This window comes from Fusarium sambucinum, chromosome I (genome assembly GCF_050947815.1).
Source record: "Fusarium sambucinum isolate potato_lamoka chromosome I, whole genome shotgun sequence".
NCBI lineage: Eukaryota > Fungi > Ascomycota > Sordariomycetes > Hypocreales > Nectriaceae > Fusarium > Fusarium sambucinum.
Window position 1 is genome coordinate 3,952,710 of NC_139294.1, and position 19,573 is coordinate 3,972,282.

Here is a 19,573-nt window from a genome sequence, read left to right on the forward strand (position 1 = left end):
AGGTATCGCGCCCCTCCGAATTTTCAAAGAATACACCCCCCCCCTAGTCTACATGAAGTGGCCTGGCCTGTCCTAACTCTGCGCTCATGAAATTTCCATAACGTCGTCCGCCTCAAACCCGAACTGGTTGTTGTGAATCGCCGTGATTCGATCCAGCTCATCTTGATACTGCTTCCTGATATCTGCCAGTGAAACCACCTTGCGCTTCACTGCATCTTTCTGACCGTAGCCAGCTGGGGCTTCATCATAAATCCAAGCCTGCTTGGAATCCACACAGCTGAGGGCGTTAATGAGCAGGAGGTACTGTCTGGTCACCGGCGTATCAAGGATGTCCTCTCCTGTGGCCTCATCGCCTTCTCCAGCGTTTCGTAGCTTGTGGATTCGGTCCAGTACGACGGATGCAGCGCCGCGGTAGTTGTTGTGCTTGATTCGCCATGAGTAGAGAACCTGGTGGTAGGGGAATCCTTCTATAACGTCTAGTGTCGCCTTTGTCTTCTGTGACAAGATGTCATCGACTTCCTGTTGCAGACCGGGGAATGGCATAGACACAAGCTCGATGTTGTGATAAGTTGCACACATCCTGTCGACCAGCTTGCGCAGGTTTGAGATCTTCATTGCCTGATCCTTGATTGACACAAGCGTTGTGTGGGCGAGCTCAAACTGAGACGTCGCGACGGCAGCATTGAACAAGCGGCTTTGCATGTCAGTCTTAGTGAACATGGCATCTTGCTTGGAGCCAAGAAATTGCATAGCGAGCCGAGCGAACTCGATCACGTAAGAGTAAGCCTTTTGCTTCTCGAACAAGGCGACGATGTGCGAATAGTACTTTGCAGGGCCGTGGTTGAGCAGATTCCACTCAGTGTCATCAAGCAAACCGCTGCTGTGGCGATCACTTTCGAGGTTCTCCGTGCCTGAGAAATTGTTAGCTGATATCAGCGCAGCACCAGTGGTTGACTCACTCATCCCAATGGCTGCCTTTCTGAAATAAATAGCAGCGGTATTAAAGTCTTTCAAGGCCAGCTGCAGGCGACCTTGAACGTATGTTGAGAAAGGATTTTGGTCACAGAAAGGCGCAATATCCAGAGCCAGATCAGCCCTCTCCCGCTTGATGAGAAAGCACTGGATCAATGACGGGGAAACCTCGATATCGCTATCGGGAGCACACAGGTTGGTGACCAGGTCAGTAATGTCAGTAGCAAGGGGTACACCCTTGTCGGCGAAGCCAAGTAGGTGACCAACATTCGCTTCCAGTGCTGTTACGCACTGCGCATCTTCAACAGTTTTTCTCGAAACGGTGCCGTTCTCGCTCTTTTCTCGGATGCTGGGCAATGTGAGTTCGGTCTGGGCGAGCCACTTCAACAGCTCCAATCGTCGTAGAGCCGCAATAAGCTGTCTAAAGACATTGCCAACGTCAACTCGGTTATGAAGGATATCGGCCTCATTGTCGAACTCGAATTCCATGTGAACAAGAAGAATCAACTGGCTGAAGTACACCCTCCACTGCAGCTCAATACTGTCTTGGACAGCTTTCACAACCAGCTTCTTTCCAAAATCGGTGAGAGGCTGGCGCAGATTACGTGTTTTGGCCTCTTCAGGTGCAGAAATGAGGTTCATCACCTCAGTGTAAAGGTCGTCCGTTACTGTGCTGAAGTTTTGACCGAGGACATCAACAACTTGGTTGCAGTCCTCATCAGTAATTCCCCGCCAGAAGCCAGACTTGTCGGAGAAATACTGAATACGTTCGAGATCAGTCTTGGATGAATCTTCGAACAGCTCAGGTCGGAGTGTGGCCTGGCAAGATTGCATCAAATATTCTGGGAATCCTTCCACAAATGCCAAGCCCGATCCGATCAGGGCCGCTTGAGTCAGCTGGTCTTGTTCGGGCGAGGATAAGTTATAGTACAGTCGCTCCAGACTACTGCATTCTCGGATGGCTGAAAGAAAGTCGGCGCAGACAACCCAAGCCAGGCCTGTGTGAGGGTCAAGGGTTAGTCCAAGTGCTTCTCCTCGTTGCTTATCCAATTCGAGCAATAGACGATAGAACCTCAACCACTGAGCCTCACTCGACGCGCGAAAGGTTTCGTATTCCATCGTGCCCGAAGTACCCCGATCTAGTGTTGCAGTTGATCCTAATATCGAGCAGATCGCCTCGGCGAGCCCTCGACCCTTTCCGGCCTCTTTTGATTTTCCAAAGCCTCGCTCATAGATAGACAATGCTGCCTCGAGGGTCGATTTCGTAAATTGACCGGGCTTCAAAATGAGTTGAAGCCATTTCTCGGTGACATCTGTAGGGTCGGAAGGGCCAGACCCATCGGCGGCCTGGATCAAGTTGTCTGCATAAACGCCATCCCAGTTATCCTGCCAGCTCTGTGAGATATTCTTGCGATCCACTTCGAGCCTCTGCACCCTGTATGTCATGTTGTTCTTCCATAGGGTCCAAAGTTGGATAGCACTCTCGGCGGGACAGGATAGAACAAAGTCTGCGAGGGTCCATACGTCGGAAGAAGATGGCGTGACCGGGATCAATGAGTTCTTTGGGAAGACATCTTCAACGACAACGCTGAACGCATCCTTTGCTGTGATCTTCCAGAACTTGAACTCTCCAGCGCCGATGGGCGAGAACGTTGCGCAAACCCTGCTGCCACGATTCCGGCCTACAATCTGCACAAGATTTGTTTGTGATGGGTCAATGGCCCATTTACCAATCTCCTGGGGGTTCCTCTCGGCGTTAAGAATATCGCTTGTGTACATAATCTGGCCATCATTAATGTTCCAAATTCGCATTCTGTGGTCGAGACAGACGGTGATGGCGAAGAGACAGTCCTCTAATCCAAGGCTGGTGACTTGAATCGATGTGGCCGAGCTGTACTCCATGTTGGTCTTGCCGTGCTTGATTGTGTGCTTTCCCTGGAAGGGAAGAAGGCTTCGGAGGTTCTGCGCCCATCCCTGCACGTTGAAGAACGATTCCTTCCAGACATTCGACGATACTATAGATGTTAGCATACGGTTCTTCCCTTCTCTCGCTATAACTCACAATCATTTGCCTTGGTTTTATCCAGCCTGATCATTCCTCCATCGTTCACCGTCACTAGTAGTGTCTCCGCGTTCACAGCAACCATACGGTGTGGATGCTTGAAACCCAATCCCGCTGGCGCCTGGACCTTGCCCAAATCAGAAAGCCCAGCATCGATGGCCGATCTTTTTCTGAACAGATCCGGTCGAAGATGGAAGCTGTATAGTTGGTATGCCTGATCGAGAACAAAAACACAAAGCGAGTCGTGCTCTTCGTGGTCCGAGAATGCCACACATCCTGGCTGAATTGGGACGGAAAAGTGAAAGTTCAGGGACAGCGGAAACTCGGCGGCTTGTGTTTTCTTGCAAACATCGACAGCCCGAATGCTGAGTAGTGTACCGTCCTCGAGAATTCGCCAGAGGAAACTACGCGGTGTGTCGTGCCAAATTCGGTGGTAGATGGATGAAGAACTGGCCAAGTTCTTCACTCGAAACGACGTCTCATCCTCCAAACTGTTCTCTCCTGTCGCTTTGCGATGATCTCGGCCATGTATCGAGTTTGAGGGTACTCGGATCGTAACAACAGAGGACGTCGTCGGAGGGTCGAGGTTTACTCGTGTCTCTTTGAAGACATATTGGGTATCGCCTGAATCCATTTCGCCCCCATAAATCGGATCGATCGTGACGAGATGGTGTCGTGGGCTGGGCGATGTCGTTAATATGATGGTCGCAAAGTGTTAGACTCTGGCGAGCGAGGTGCGGTCGCGTTGCCTAGCAGAATTTCTGAAGTGGAACTCGTTATCGCGACCACGCTAACCGAAAAAGGCAATCAGCTCTGGCTCACTCAGTCACGAATCATTATCAAATATTAACAACAGAAGAATCCCTTTGATTTATTACATGTCGAAAGAAGCACTGTGGCAGTTATTTGGATTGAAAAGACTCAATGCTACATTAATTTATCATTTTCGTAGCACATACACATTCCTAGAACAGCGCCATCCCATCCCAAAAAACCACTCCAGGAAACAGCCTTTGGAATCTGCGCCAACAAGATCATGCAAATAATCATCACCATATACTCCAGCGCTTGTACAAATATAAAATCGTCCATCATGATTAATCCTTCTCCATGTCCTTGGGGGCTGGGTCGCCAATACCTTCCTCGCCAATGGCAAATAGGGTATCACTCTCTGGCAGGCAAGGGCTGTCGTAGATTTTGGCGATACGAGTCTCAGCTCGACCCTTCTTGAGACTGATTCTTGTTGTACTGGCATGAGCAATAATGTTGCCACCAATCGGTTTCTTTGGGTCGGGGTTGAACATGGCGCTTGGACCGCCGTCGACTTGAGCCACGACTTGATTTGTAATGACCACCGCAATACCGAATTCATCTGCCAGCCGCTGAAGTGTCCTCATGAACTTGGCCAAATGAGTCTGTCGATTTGAGAGCTCACCACGACCGCAAAAGTCCGTTCTGTACAGTGATGTGGCGCTGTCAACGATAAGTAGGGAGAACCGGGTCTCACACATCATTGCGGCAGCCTGGTTCAGCAATTGAAGTTGATGATCAGAGTTGTAAGCGCGGGCGTATGCAACATTATCCAGGACTTCTTCGCCTGAAAGACCAAATCGGTTGGCCACTCCTAGCAATCGAACAGGTCGAAATGTACCTTCAGTATCAATATACATGCACTTTCCCTCGCCACCGCCCATGTCAAAGGGCAATTGACAGGTTACAGCGAGTGTATGACAAATTTGACTTTTTCCTGTTCTGAATTCGCCAAACAGCTCCGTGACTGAGCCTGTTTCGATGCCACCTGCAAGAAGTGTATCAAGGTTCTTGGATCCTGTGGTGATGGAGATGAGTTCACTGCGGCGTTGGTGCATCTCTGTGGCGGTAGTAAAACCCATTGGGACAAGTTTGGAAGCTGTTCTATCATTAGTAAAAAGCTTAGTAGCGAATTGGTTTCACGTACCTTCAGCGAGGATTTTGGTGGCCTTCTGCTCAGAGATACCCTTGATCTGTTCCAGCACTCGTCGTGGTGTGTAAGCCACAGACTCCACGGTATTGTAGCCTCCATCAACAACAAGCTGAATGTCTCGCTTTGTCAAGCCAGCAATCCCCTTGAAATTACCAATGTCAGCCTACAGCGCAGTTATGCTTCACTGCACAGGAAACTTACCTCAAGAGCGAACAGTGGTGTTGGGGCACCAGGGCCGGGCATGCCGCCTTCCTCGCCCATTTGAGCCTCGTCGTATTCCTGACTCATTTTCACTCTAAGTGTATTCTCCCAGATGGAGGTAACAAAAAGAGATGATTCACTGTCAGGTTTGAAGTGAAGAGGATGAGAAAAATTAATTCAGAGGCAAAAGAAGGGGGGAGAGTTAAGTGAGAGCGCGGTGGAACGCGTCTAGTGGGAGGCAACAGCGCCACCATTGTACGCCAAGTCACGTGCTGGTGACTCTACGATGACCCACATCCCCAGGTTGCTCATTTATAGAAGGAAATGGTTAAGTGATGGAGCAGCATTATAAACTTGTGAGCTCATTGGTAATAATTGTGCTTAAGAATCAATTTCGTACATGCCACTGTTTTGAGGAAACTTCAAAACATTGTTTATCATTTGGTTGAATTATTATTTGCTACTATACAGGGAGCGAACGGCCAAATTGGCCTATAGTGAACATGCTAAAACTTCCAAAACACCCTTCCATACAAGTTGAAGTCGTAAAAACGATTCATTAGTGATCCTTATAAGGAGCCTTCGATATAGTGAGCTTTGTCGAGATCTGTGATGTGTTGATTGTTGTGTGGCCGAGTTTACTCAACGCTAATGCGTCGAGACTCGTGCTTCTTGGCCTTGGGGACAACGATGCTCAGAATACCATCGTTGAATTTAGCAGAGACGTTTTCCTGGTCTACACGAGTGGGAAAGTTGAAGCTGCGAGAGAACTCTCCGAAGCTGCGCTCGGTGAGCCAGTACTTGGACTGGTCGTCAGGCTTCTTCTCAACCTCCTGGGGCTTTTCGTGGTGGGTGACCTCAGTGCTGGTCTCGTGAGCCTTGGCCTGCTCCTCATCTTCGACAGTGGCGTGGTGGGAGTTGTTGTGTTCCTCGTTGTTATCGGTGATAGCGCCTCGGGCTTCAGTGCCCTCGACGAGGCCAGCGGGAGGAGTGCCGGCAGTGTAAGTGCGCTCGGTCTTGCCGCGGATGAGCATAGTCTGAGGCTCGGTGAACTCGATGTGAACATCAGACTTCTTCATACCGGGGAGTTCGCCATGAAGCTCGTAGGACTCTCCAGTTTCGCGGACATCGAACTTGGGCTGCCAGTGGCTAAGGCCACTGCGACGAGTGCCATTTCCGTTGGTTCCTTGGCGAGAGTAGCTGTCGAAGTCGTCAAGGAGGCGGAAGAGAGGGGTAAAGGAAGTGTCGGAGTTGTAGAAGTTGCGGGGGAAGAAAGCCATTATGTTTGTTGTATTGGTGATGGGTTTGGAAGTGAAGTGTTTCAGGTTGATAGTGTTTGAGAATGAGTTTTGAAGTGGTGCTTGTTGCGAGTGTTGTTTTCTTGTGATTGTTTGTGTCTGATCTGGTGAAGAATAAAAGTCCAGCTTTGGAGGATGAGACGGCTTGCTTTATACTCGATGATGTGGAAGATGTGATGGGATATGGACCTTCCTTACCTTTCGCGAAAGATCGATAAAACCTGCCACTTGGAGGTTCTAGAAATTACACGAATGTAAAAGAGGGGCATAGGAAATTTGGCAAAGAAGCCAGGCGAAGATTTCTACGTAATGTTGAACTCAAATTATACGAATAAGCGAGGCATCACCAACTCGGTTGGCTGCTCGCACTTACAAGAAACTGCTGGATTGTGGTGGAAGGTTCCAAGGGATACCAGCCACGTGAGGATATAGCAATTGCACAATCGGATCTCTGTTCTTGTTAATCACGGAAATTTCTCAGTATTGAATCAGGAGCCATTATAGTTTCTCCATATTCTCAAAGCAGCTGATGTCGGCGATTTATTGGGTAGTTTATTCTCTGTTATCCATTTCATGTTCGATACAAAAAGGATACACGATAGAAGCCTACCGAGTTGCCAAAGGTGGTCCGTGCATGATGACTGCTGACATAATGACGTCCATCTTACCCTACACCATATTCCCCTTTATGACTGGAAACCTTGAAGCTTGTAGTTTATTGTTAGAATAAAATTGTGTCCTAACTTAGCGGTTCGATTTGGATGAGTTCCTTATGTCAAATACCGGCATGGTTTTGAGAAGTAGTATGATGTGGTTAAACTCGTCGAAAAGATTCTACTTGTCTCTTCTCCAATATACAAAGCGGATGTACACGATATAGTCTGTTTTATAACACACGCAATTAATCAAAAGGTTTCGACAAATGATAAATTATATCAGTACAGGCATCAAACGGTTTTCGTGATGTTGCAACTGCTACTGTACAGTACCGGTGCTTCACCATCACGTTGGAGTAACGTAACAGACATAACAGAGCCAGGAGTCATACCACTCTTCTACAGAAGGTAAAAGAAAAAAACTCAACGTCAGGAGTTATGAATTACAAAACTAATAGTAGAGTATTCATAGAATGGAGAGAAGATATCATTGTCGGTATTGGGGCTAAACTAAACACAATACTGTGTTCAAGGAGAGACTATCTAATACCAGCAGCACCGAGAGTAAACAGCCAAAGCATAGGTACTTTGGATAGTAAAAAAAAAAAGCAGAATGACTCGGCACTAAAACCAACACCCGAGAACATTAATTGAAGAGAGTAGACATTAAGTCAAAGAGATTGGGACTAGGGACACGAAACAACATCTTCCATGACATGAACACCAGAATCTGGTTGTCTGGCTGGATATCTGGGGAATCGTATAGTAAGATGGATTTAAATTGTATGATGAGCAATATTAAAGGCATAAATACGAGAAAAAAAGTCTCTTGGATACCTGCAGTCTTCCCCATGTGTAATTCAACTACACTTCGATGACTCGACCACCAATAGCGGAACAACAATCAGGTATGGACAGGTCTGCTTAGGCTGCGTTTCAAAACACCAATGCAATCAGAATAGGGAGCTTTCACACCTAGAAATAAACTAGGATGAATAAAACGAAGAAGCACTCGGATCTCTGCCAAGCTCTTGTCTCCGAGCAATGGCTTTCGTAGATCTCGTGATGAATGTAACTGGCAGGCCATATTTCTCAAGACGGCTTCGTTCGATAAACTCCATGTTGTAAATCACTTGATTAACTATGATAGATAGTGATGGGCGTGCAGTAGTCTTGGTGGTTGTGCGGTGAACGAAATGCAGAAGGATAAGCTTGTTGGAACAACCAGTGAGCCCAGCAACAAATAATTGGTTCCAATGAGCAACCAACACATTCATATCAACATAACTTCATGCAGATATAAATACTGTATCATGTATCATCTTCGAAGAAGGTATAGAGCCGGCGAGGTATATCGATCGGAAAGGAATGGGCCTAAACCAGGCTGGAATCGAATGTGACGGTTACGGCGTGATATACTCGGTTCAGTCCTGTTATCATATAATTAGCAACGAAACCTGATGGATAAGAAAATGTACAATGCTGAATTTCCAGAACGTGAATGAAATGATGAAAAAACTCTCTGGGCAGTGAGAGTACAGGAGTGAAAGACTCGCATGCTGACTGAGATCAAACCAACAAAGGAACCAAGAATTCCAACTTGATCAAGCTGTGATCTCGAGTTGACCAAGAGAAAGGCTTCCAATGACATATGAAAGCCACATTTTCTTGGATGTTCCGGGCAAAACCAGGGTCCATGTTTAAAGTGACATCGAGGTGGATTTGAGTTGAATGGGAATCCTACAACGATTGTATGACGTAGGGAAACACAAGATAACTGCACAGAATCAGAGGGAAACAGAGGAAAGGCTGTGTATTGTGCTATTGTCTATCACGATCTAAGGTAATGAATCATCTTTGACCATCGTATGATCACCGATTTGCCTTGTCAATGATTCTTATTCGGGTCTCCATGCATGGGGATGGGAATGATTGCCATCACGTTAAATGCCGACCCCCACATTCTAAGACACCAAATAAACGGATGGTGGGATTGGAACCGGAAGTCAGGGTCTCGCCCGTCGGATCAACAGGGTCTAGAACATGACGTAGTCCATGACGCTCCGTGCCTCTAGAGCTAGTGCAAGTGAGAGCACCCGCCCCAGAAAGTCAAAGCCCAGCCCAGCCTAAACCCAGCATAAGGGACGGCAAACTGAGTGGCCGGCAGCTTACTAGTTTGTGTGACATCCCATGTGCCTGTCGTCGTCGGTCATTAAAATGACCAACTAGCGTCGACCGAGTTAATAATGCTGGTTCGGTAAGTTGCTCTTTTACCGTCTTTGGAAGACACACCCCACCGTGCCATTTACATCAGCCACAACGCTGCCACAACACTCCCAACTTCAGTTGACTGTCTTATCGTTTTAATCTACCGTACCAAACAAATATACAACGTCAAAGACACGCCCCGAGGAAACTCGGACATGAGAATAGCGGCCCGCCCACGGAAAGCAACTGGTAACATCACTAAGCCACCCGGACTGGCCGTTGCCACCTGGTACCTGACAATCCAAAAGAAAGCCACCGTTTGACTGGACCAGACTAGACCTGATCAACTTTGGCCATTTTGATGATATAGTCAGTGGTATTTTGGTGCACAACCTCACTTGCGCATCTCGGAAACCGTTGGAAATTAGCTGGTTATTATAATGAGACGTAAACTGCCACACAGTGACCTTTGCAATCAATATGAATGACCCTATCCGTAGTAACATGCCAATAATGCCCTGCATAGATTCCAAATCATATCATCGTAACTTTGAATTACCGTCTCGGCAAATGCATCTGCAAGAGCACTGCAAGACGCCAATACCAAGATTACCATTCAGAGAACCTGTCTCCTGTCCAAACCAGCTCTTATTGTCCGTATGGCCGTACTGGGGCGAAGTTTTGCATCATGGCCATGGGAACCCGCACGCCCTGGTGCACAGCCTCTGGACTCTGCACGCGGTTGAAAAGTCCAATAAGTCTCCGACCAACTGAAGGTTCAAGCTCGGTTCCGTCTCGTGCGATTTTGACTTCGCGATTCGAATTCCACGGGTTGCGCAACCCTCGGGTACGGTAGAATGGTAGATGGTTTGTAGACAACCACTCCAACTTGAAAGGCTTTCCCCACGTCTTAGTAGGGCCATCCTCTCCGACGTTGCTCTTGATACTCGACACTTCAGCCTCACTCTCATCATCCGACGACGTATCTGAATCCTCCCGATCAGCTTCCCAAAATATAGTACCCCTTGCGGAATCGTCGATAATGCGGCCCTTGGGAGCCTGTTCAGTTGCTTCGGTCGGTATGGCCTTTGGAAGGTCGAGGTCGCCGGTCGCCTGGGCCGTTGGCGCAAACTCGATAGCTGCTGCAGGGTCCTCGTTGATTTGCGATACCATTCTGGCATAACCATAGTATTCACCCGATTTGTTGGCTGAAAACACCAAGTAGACGCTGTCAGCAATCTATCGAGAACGTTTAGTTATTGTACGAGCTCGGTGGAATGGATATGGTAGCATACCTTGAACGCATCGTTCAATGCGTCCTCGTTATGCGATTGAGTAGCCCAAATGCCTGTGTTAACACTCAATTCGAGGTCTTCAACCGTCAGACTCTTTAGAATAAAGAATTTGTCTTTCTGTGATGAAGTATCGCCAGAAATAATGGGCTTGATGGACACTGCTGACTCGACTATTGGGCCCGGCAGTTCGCCCTCTACTTGCGCCTTGTCCGGGACGGGTTCAATCTTGGGACCTGCCGTAGCCACCGATGGCCCGGTTGGGGCTGTCACACCAGCAGCACCCTCCACTGTACTCTTGCGCAGCCTGCTGACAAGGCGAACCGATTGGAATTTCGAATCGTGCAATTTCTGTTGTGCTGCGCTACAGGTTTCGTCGTCCTTGAAGTTGGCAAACGCACAATTGCTCTTGGAGATAAGAAAAAGGGACTCCAATCCTGATGTTTCCTTGCAAACGTGATGGACGAGGTTCATAAGGTCGGTCTGTGGAGGAAGATTGCCAATCCATATCGCGTGTCCTAATACAGGGCTTTAGTAAACGCTCACCGATTATCAAGGTAGATTATCTTACCACTCTGTCGCGGCTTCCTGGGAGGACCCCGCACTGCACTCTGTCGTCTCTCCCTCTCTGACCCATCTGAGGTTTTCTTTAGCTCAGTTTTGGTAGGAGGTTGTTTCCCAGCCCTACCTTGTCCCTGCTTGTAAGGCTGTGGGTGAACTGCTCCGTAATCTGCCTGTTGCGGCACGATTCTTGGGTCGTTAGGCATGGACCCTCCACCAGGATAATGACTAGGGATGATACCATTTGGTACTGGCTGCGTGTGAGGCTGGTACTGTGGGCCGTGAGGATAGTAGTAAGTTGATTGCTGAGGACCCATCATCATCTGGTTTGGAAAATATGCCATGTTCTGCCTTTGAACCATGGCATTTGTTGCTTGAGCCTGGGGCATCTGGTTCCCGTAATACGGTGCCATCTGCGGTTGTAGGTAATAACCCTGCCCAGCGACTGGGATTGCTGGGTGTCCAGGGAACTGTGACATGTGCTGCATCATCGGCGGTGACCCTGCGGGGTTCATACGTTGCTGGTTGCTCGGAGGATATTGTCCAGGTCGGAAGCCCATCGATGGGAGAGCGTTGGCCATAGATGCCATGTTGTATGGCCCGGGTCGAGGACCTGAAGGGAGTTGAGACATGTCGAACTGTGATGCGAAAGCATGCTGAGATGCAGCATGATGTTGTTGAGACATAGGAGAGAGCTCGTGCTCATGACTGGTTTCTGTCTTGCCCTGAGCTGGTGGAGGGCCACTAGGTGCCGCTGAGCCGACAACCTTTGCGGCATCCTGTTGAAGCGCTCCCATATCTGGGGCTTGGGTGCTAGCTATGTCTCCCATTTGTGTTGTTTCGTAGTTGTGATTTCAAGTGATGACAGGACGGCCTGCTATTGTTTCAAGTTGATTAGCACATCTCTCAACTTGACACAGCATCCTATATAAATTATGGCTTCTGGGGAGGATGCCGTACCTTGGTACTGTCTTGTAAGAGAAGATCACTTGCAAAAGACCCTATCAGAGAAAGTCGTGTCGTTTTAAACCGAAAATCGGTATACTTGCTAGCTGAAGCTACAAGTGAACAGGGTCTGAGCTGAGGGAAAAAATACAATGGTCTAGCCCTCTTTTGATGTTGTGACTGACCAATGCTAGGGAACAAGTAAAGAGAGGGGAATACCGAGCAATTTTGTGGCCGAGAACGTGCAAGAGCCGATAATGTTACTCGATGGGTGGGGGATGGGTATGGACCCCACGACTTTGGGCCTGAGAAGACCGAAGTGATATTATTGCTCTGTCCCTTTGTATGCACTCCTTGGGAAGCTGGGCGGCGGTAGTGGTAACGACAATTCTTGGAGGATGTGTTCGAAGCAAGGCGTGCGTTGTCCCCACGGGGAAACCAGTAAAATCGTTGAGCACCTTTGAGCCCAACGCCAAGTTTCCAGAAGGGAAAAGAGTTGAATGGTGATATGATCGATAACGGACACTGACTATATTTCCTTTTGGCGCAACAGGGATATGAACTTAGTTCAGAGACCAGTGGATTGCTTGAAGTGAAGTGTCGAAGTGCAACAAAGCCGCCTCCCAAGTCGGTAGTCAACCACGCAGCTGGCTCGACGCACAAGCACTTACAACAGCACAAGACAACGAAACCTGGTGGTCGAATGGCTTCCGGTGCGTTGGTGAAGAGCCACAACAAGGAAACACCTGGAGAGGTGTGTATAAGACCTTGAACCGTATGAGGACAAACTAGCCAACCTTGTGCCAGCTGTAAGTGAATGTCCTTTGAGGTGTAAGTGGATTGACAAAGCAATTCCTCAAGCTTTAGGGACATTCAAAAGAGAAACGGCCTCTAAAGGGATGCTAGGCTAGAGAAGCCTGTGGAAGGGCAAGGGGCGAAATCTCAGCCCACGATCAAACAGTAGAGGCTTTAACAACGGAGATAGCGAGTGGCCAACAGTCCAAGCTTCCGAAGCTAGGGCTCACGAAAGGCTTGGTAGGTCCTGCACGGCAGGGACACACGCAGGGATAAAAGGAATAAATGACCAAGTTCAGACTAGATGAAGGGGTACTAGCAGGATAGGCTCATGGGGGCGTGAGACACAGATTCGTATGACAGATGGGAAATGTGATGGGCGATCTCTAAGTTGGCACAGCTCAAAGATGGGAATTTGCTAGGGCCGTGCCGGTGGAGGAGTGGGTGGAGGAAGTGGAGGAAGAGAGTTCGGACAAGAATAGTAATATGTAAAGACAGGTGTAGCTATTGCCAGAACAACACTACCAATAGAGCTATGGTAGGACTGAGCAGGATCAACAGTGTTGATAGGCCGTCAAGACACACGATTAGAGAATTGGAGCTTGCCGGGGACAACTATGGGCAATCTGCCTGGTCTTTGTGAGACTTGTTGACAGCGACCCGGATATACATCAGTCTGCCCGTCAGGTTTCGGCACAAACTGCTGCAGAGCCCCCCTGTTCGGCTGGAGTAATATGTAAGTTGAAAGGACTACCGTCTCGTCAGACGCTGGTGGCTTAGGTCACATAAAGAGCTACCATTTCCGCCACCGTCTATCGGTCCACCACTTTGACCAACATTCAGGTACCAGGTGCCACAGATTTGCATTGAAAACGTAGTCAAGATGTAGTTGAGAAATGTGATTGGAAGCAAGGGCTCGAGCCGAGAAACGGTTCTGGTACATAGCAAGAAAACAGGGTCTAAGCAAGAACAGCCACAGTAGAACCTAATTTAGCTTATAGAGAGAAGGGGGTGTTTCGATAGCCAAAGTGGAAACCTTGACAGGAAGTGCATAGGTGGAGCAGCTATCAGCAAGTGTACGTACAGTACAGGGCTATTTCAAGGCCAAGACTTGAAATGATGTGACGCGCTGCATCGAGGTTTTCCTCTGTGTGTATGTATGTAAGTATACCGTTGCTGTGGGGAATTGTTTCTTTAAAATCGAAATGTAGGTATGAACTGCATTTCAAAGCAAAGTTCGTTAGAAATGGATATTGGTGGGTTCCACGGCGAGGGTATGTACAATCTCCGAGATCGAAAAGTCTGCGTTTATGGATAAGCTCTGTATGCATGGCTGTGACTTTTTGCCTGTGCTTCTCTAATTACCGGTATTAGCTTGAAATAGTAGTAATAATTGTGATCAGATTATGTATTATCGGGAAACAAACAAAAAATAACACACGCACACAGAGAGAGTCTAGTCTGTATGTACCTAAGTTAGTAGGTACGTCAAAGTTACGAAAGCACCACGCAGGATCTGTACGTGTGTGGATGCTTGCCAATGATGTTGGTGGCTTGAAACGTAATGAAACATAAAACGGGCCTGAAGATTCTGGCTCTGACGTTGGCTTGTATGGATGTATGTATCATCAGAGTCTTTAACTGGAGATGGTGTTGAACCGTTCAAGGATGGGAACGTAAAACTCCCCGTCCCGTCGAGGGCTGGCAGGAAGAACCGTTTTTGCCACCATCTCGTGATTTGTCCGTTCATGGCTGACAGGTCCTTCCTGCCCCAGAATTTAACTCTCTTCAATACGTAGTCCCTGCTGTAGCAATGAGAAATATTACGGTGCTGAGGGTAGGTAGGTACTTACCTCTTACAGTTTAAGATTGGGGCAGCGACTGCCATGCAAATCCAATACACACACTAGAAAGCCTCAGCCTTTTCCAGGGTTTAACCTATAATTTTCTATCAAAAAGCATTTGACAGAGAGATTTGGTGCATTGAAAGACCTCAATGCTATATGCAACATGATATGGTTGACTTCAAACACCCGGCATCTCTAGAATTAACTAACCATGAACCATGCAACCGTTGTGTTCTTCTCAACGGACCGCAATAGGACGCAACAGCCGCCCGCGATTCAGCGACGCGTACGAAGCTATCGCCACCCAGGCTTCGCGGGTAGCTTTCAAAGCTTCCTAGGGAAAGGATCTACAAGACAAGAAACAGCCGAGCGCGGTAGGGTGGAGGTCCCTGAGATCCGATCGACACGCGCGATAGACCCTTACAATTATGTACGTATCGTTCGCAAAAAAAAAAGTCAATTCGTCTCAACGGAAATTGACTCGATTAGTAACTAAAAGGACGAATATGGGTTGCTTCGGTGCCTAACTAACTGAACTTTCTACCAGCCGTTGCCCTTACGGTCCACCACCATGCGACCCATCGGATACATACAGCTCGATAATTGATCCCCATGTTTATGTGGCGATTTCTCCGGGCCAGCTCCGGCACCTTTAACGCTCTTTCACTGGCTCTATTAGTTTCTAATGGCGGGGGCACGGGGCCTGAATCACTTTGGAAGGGTCTAGCCCAGTCCATGGGCCAATTCGTACACCGGCATTTAATTCTCACCACAAAGGTTATGGAGGAAAATATGTACAAGTCGATCCTCATCAACCCAAGCACCAGTCTCAGTACAGCAAGTCTTTGCTTAAGATTAAAAGCCATGCGCTTTGGCGACTTACGGGCACCGGTGCGGCCATTGTGGACATTAGTAGCATTCATATCCCTACTGTTCTTCATCAATCACATCATGATAGAGAAGTGCCTGCATATCACGAGGCAAGAAGCCCTGAAACGTCACTGGCCTGCAACAATTACTGAGGACCAGAAAAGTGCCATTTCCAGGCACGATCCTTGCCACCACAGCAAGCCTCCGACATGCATGAACAGCAGCATCAATGAGCAATGGCATGTTCCCTCAGGCCTTTGAGAATGTCGACCTATCCAGTTTATCAAAGTCCGTCTAGCTAGCTAGTGCGCCGGTGCCACAAGCCTCCCGTGACACTAGTATCCCATTGGAGGCAATCATAACAACCTGACGACTTGGGCAATTTTGATGGGAAGATGTATCTGATTGGGAGATCTGCCCATGGGATTCTCCAACTTCACGATGTTGACGCAATCGCCTTTGCTTATATACTTTTGACAACTTAGGGGCATTGAGCTCGTATCTGCACGCCTCTCAATCTCGACGGTACCGAACTCATATTGAAGAAACCAATTTTCAATGCAACCGCCCATAGCAAACATGAATGATGCCGACCAAGGACCCAACTTGAGCATTCTCGCCGGTGCCGTTTTGGCTTGGCCAGCCCTGGCGGTTTGCACAACCGCTATTTGGACTAAAGACATGTACGCGCCCTGTCGCCAGCCGTGCGTCCGGGACCTTTGAATGGGTTCTGGGGACCAACGGCCAATAAAACAGAGCCAATGATGTTGATCGGATGAAACGCTCCGATAGGCTCTCAGCTTCTTCAGTGCAATTCGTGATGGATTCGCATTGCTCTCTGAAGTACCGTGTCTTGGAAATAATCTACCAGCAGAATAGTGGATATACCAGCGAAGCTAATTCTGAGATAGGGCAAGAATAAATGTGGAAGATGGGAAGATTGTGGCACGAATTATGCCCATATCAAAGTTATTGGGTCTTAGGTAGAGGGTCTAATGGTCAATGTTACCTGCTTGTCTGGCCCTTTCGCCACCCGCCTGTCAACAAGGGTCCAAAACCTTTATCGCCGATCCTCGCCGTTTCAAGCGTCTTAACGCCCATATATTTGTCGCACAATCAGCAATGACGCCATGACGATGATTATCGCTTTTCTTGCCGCAACACTAACAGGTTGTTTTCGCTGATGGTATCCAAAATCGCTGCTAGACTTACTGCACTCAGTCGGAGCGCCGAAGCAAGGGCGGGTGTGGCTGGTGAGACGGTTAATAATGATCATATGGACAGTAACCCTTACAATTAAGGCCTGAAGACAAAGCCCCGATGTTTAACAATGACTCTTGATGATAGTCGGCCATGATTGATTTTTTTAATCTGCTCTTCAGCTAAGCACCGAAGGCTGTTAGTCTTTGGACAGTACACTGGAGATGCAAAAGAACAATGTACCTCGGCAGCTTCCATGTGATCAAAAGCATTGTACTACATCGTATGTATCTTTTTGGATCGAGAACGAACAGCTCACTTCCTGACTAAGTTTCCTCCGATTTCAGCCTCGTAGACTAACAGCAGCAAAGCCTGTCAAAAAACCGTTGGAGAAGTTGGTAGGGTGCGTTGGGCCTCGACTTCTCATCACATGCCTCTCATCAGTGAAAGGTGGCAAATGTCAACCGTACTGCAGAGAGTTTAAAGTTGACGACTTGCACAGAGTCTACTTCCGTTTCAATTGGTATGTCACTGTCACTACCTAAGTCTTCTACGAATGACATCTGTCGACACCGGCGCTAGCATCAGACCGACGAGGAGTGAAAGCCCTTGCAAGACAAACTATCCGTTTGCCAGGCCAGTTGATGATCCTCAATCTTATTCTATATGCTCTCAATATTCGATTAGACTTTGAGAAGCTCCCCCCATCAGAACATGCTCTCAATATGCCATTTTCCTTCAGCGTAAGGGTGAGGAAACAACATGACCACGTGTGGCTGATCCATCAAACTTAAAAAAAGACGTCGGATCAAGCACGGAAATAAAGTGGTCATTGTAATGAATCGTCATGGTTGTCTCTTTGGGACAGCCAAGCTTATTGCCAGGAAGCATTCGCTCATATTAGCGTATAGCCAACCTCAAACCAACGACATGCATGCCACGCCAGTCAGGCTTATCATACTACATACAACTTACCTAGTTATCTACCGGTCCGGCCTAAGTCTAGTAACTCACGGGTAATACCATGAATACCTACTTGACTGCAGCTCACGCTCAGGCCTTTGGAGTGGCAAACAATATCTGTTTGACTTTGATATTGGCATGTCCAAACTAACAGTAACTATTAGCAGAAACCACACCTAACTGTTCGTTTGAACAAACAGTTATACCAATCGTTGCCATCAGAATGCCTGATACGACTTATTCTGTTGTACATGGCTCTATTATAACCACTGAATCAAGTATTGCTAGAAATGCAATAACCCTCGACACAAATTTCTGATTGTAGCAATAAGACAATTGAGAATGGGCGATATCGGGCACTCCGTGGCGCATGATACATTGAGATTAAAAAGAACGCTTCATATCAAAAAGAGTCAAGCGTGCAAGGCACCTTTCCCTCCACAATAGGGTTATGAGTGATAGACAAGTTTCCCACATGGGTGCGTGATAGTCACTGCATGATATTCCTAGTACTGGCTATCATGTCTTAAGCTCATTTCCTTGGGCACCAATACCAAGCCGAAGCCAGGATGGCGGACCCCTGGACAGCTGAGGAGGCGATATGTCAAAATTCGATACCTGGAAAGATGCACAAGTTTGAAGGTTTTGGAATCGTGGGGTGGATTTGAATGTGGTGTCCGGCTAACGGCAGTGTATCCTTGCCTCGAGCTTCGTTCAGGGTCATACCTTGTGCAATGCTTCCGAACGCCACTGCATCTGTTTGGTAACCCAGACATCTCTTCAAACACGAATGTGTCGATATAGTATTTAGCATGGTAGAAGGGGCACGGCTAACTCCGGCTTCGGGCTTGACCAAGTCTTTGTTGGCTCCATTGGGGGGTGTCGCTTAACATAGCCGGCATGCTTCGAGGGTTTGTGGTGTATGTCCCCCTCATAAAGCCGTGGAGCCCTAAGGTAACAGTATAGACTACCAAAGCCGTTTGACGTTGTTGGATTGTTGCAACCCCATGTCAAACAGCTTCGCTCTATTGGAGATTTGGAGTCGACGTCCCTTTCAATATTCTTTGAAAGTGCTGATCCTAGGCTCGTTCAAGCAACTGCCGCAATTCAACAGAGCCTGGATGCCCTCATAACCGAGAGGGCTTAACACCCACTTCCTTGAGTTCCTCAATAGAGACCTTTAGCGCAGTGAGCCAATTCGTAGGCGTGTAACCTAAAGGTGGCCACGGCGATAGGAGACGCCAACTAGGTATGGTTTGAGGGTATTGGTTCGGCCAATGTTGGCTGTCACTCTTGCCACTGAGAAACAAAACACGATTTCCGACTCAAAGCAGATTCGACGTGACTGTGGAAAATGAGCTGTGAATTGATCTCTTGGTTCACTTACCCTTGGAAGGATCAAGACAGGGCTTAAGGACGGACCGTTGAACGGATAATAAGCGCTCAAGGCTAACGGACCAACATGGTGCTGCCATTTGCCGCGGTCATGGTGCCATTGAGGCGCCCCAGAAGAGTCTAGACGTGCTCCCAAAAGCACAAGTGTGTTTTATTCGCCCGGATGCAATGCCATCCGTGGGCTTGGTGCCATTTAGGGCCTGTTTTGATCGTAGAAATAGGGTTGACTTCAGCTAGACATGGATTTTCACCATGCATACGTTAACGGCATCATAACCCGTCAACTCTGTATTCCTGCTCAGGCTCTGTGGCTGAGACATTGGTGTTAATGTATGAGGACTGAGC

General features: G+C 48.0%; 4 protein-coding genes across 4 annotated transcripts; all 4 read right to left on the reverse strand.

The window, feature by feature from the left end:
• Positions 1 to 84: 84 nt before the first annotated feature.
• Positions 85 to 3,668, reverse strand: FSST1_004012 (nucleoporin Nup120/160-domain-containing protein; the record flags this gene model as incomplete). The annotated part of the gene is made up of 2 exons (XM_083230147.1): positions 85 to 2,987; positions 3,035 to 3,668. 2 exons carry the CDS (start codon positions 3,666 to 3,668, stop codon positions 85 to 87), a joined length of 3,537 nt encoding a protein of 1,178 aa, XP_083087442.1.
• A 463-nt stretch (positions 3,669 to 4,131) lies between these two features.
• On the reverse strand, positions 4,132 to 5,285 carry FSST1_004013 (recombinase RAD51; the record flags this gene model as incomplete). Its single annotated transcript, XM_083230148.1, has 3 exons — positions 4,132 to 4,943; positions 4,992 to 5,139; positions 5,199 to 5,285. The coding sequence occupies 3 exons, from the start codon at positions 5,283 to 5,285 to the stop codon at positions 4,132 to 4,134; spliced, it is 1,047 nt and encodes a 348-aa protein (XP_083087443.1).
• A 551-nt stretch (positions 5,286 to 5,836) lies between these two features.
• FSST1_004014 (HSP20-like chaperone) lies at positions 5,837 to 6,478 on the reverse strand (the record flags this gene model as incomplete). Its single annotated transcript, XM_083230149.1, has 1 exon — positions 5,837 to 6,478. The coding sequence occupies one exon, from the start codon at positions 6,476 to 6,478 to the stop codon at positions 5,837 to 5,839; it is 642 nt and encodes a 213-aa protein (XP_083087444.1).
• Positions 6,479 to 10,008: 3,530 nt separating this feature from the next.
• On the reverse strand, positions 10,009 to 12,043 carry FSST1_004015 (YT521-B-like domain-containing protein; the record flags this gene model as incomplete). The annotated part of the gene is made up of 3 exons (XM_083230150.1): positions 10,009 to 10,599; positions 10,656 to 11,170; positions 11,224 to 12,043. 3 exons carry the CDS (start codon positions 12,041 to 12,043, stop codon positions 10,009 to 10,011), a joined length of 1,926 nt encoding a protein of 641 aa, XP_083087445.1.
• Between the last annotated feature and the right edge of the window lie 7,530 nt (positions 12,044 to 19,573).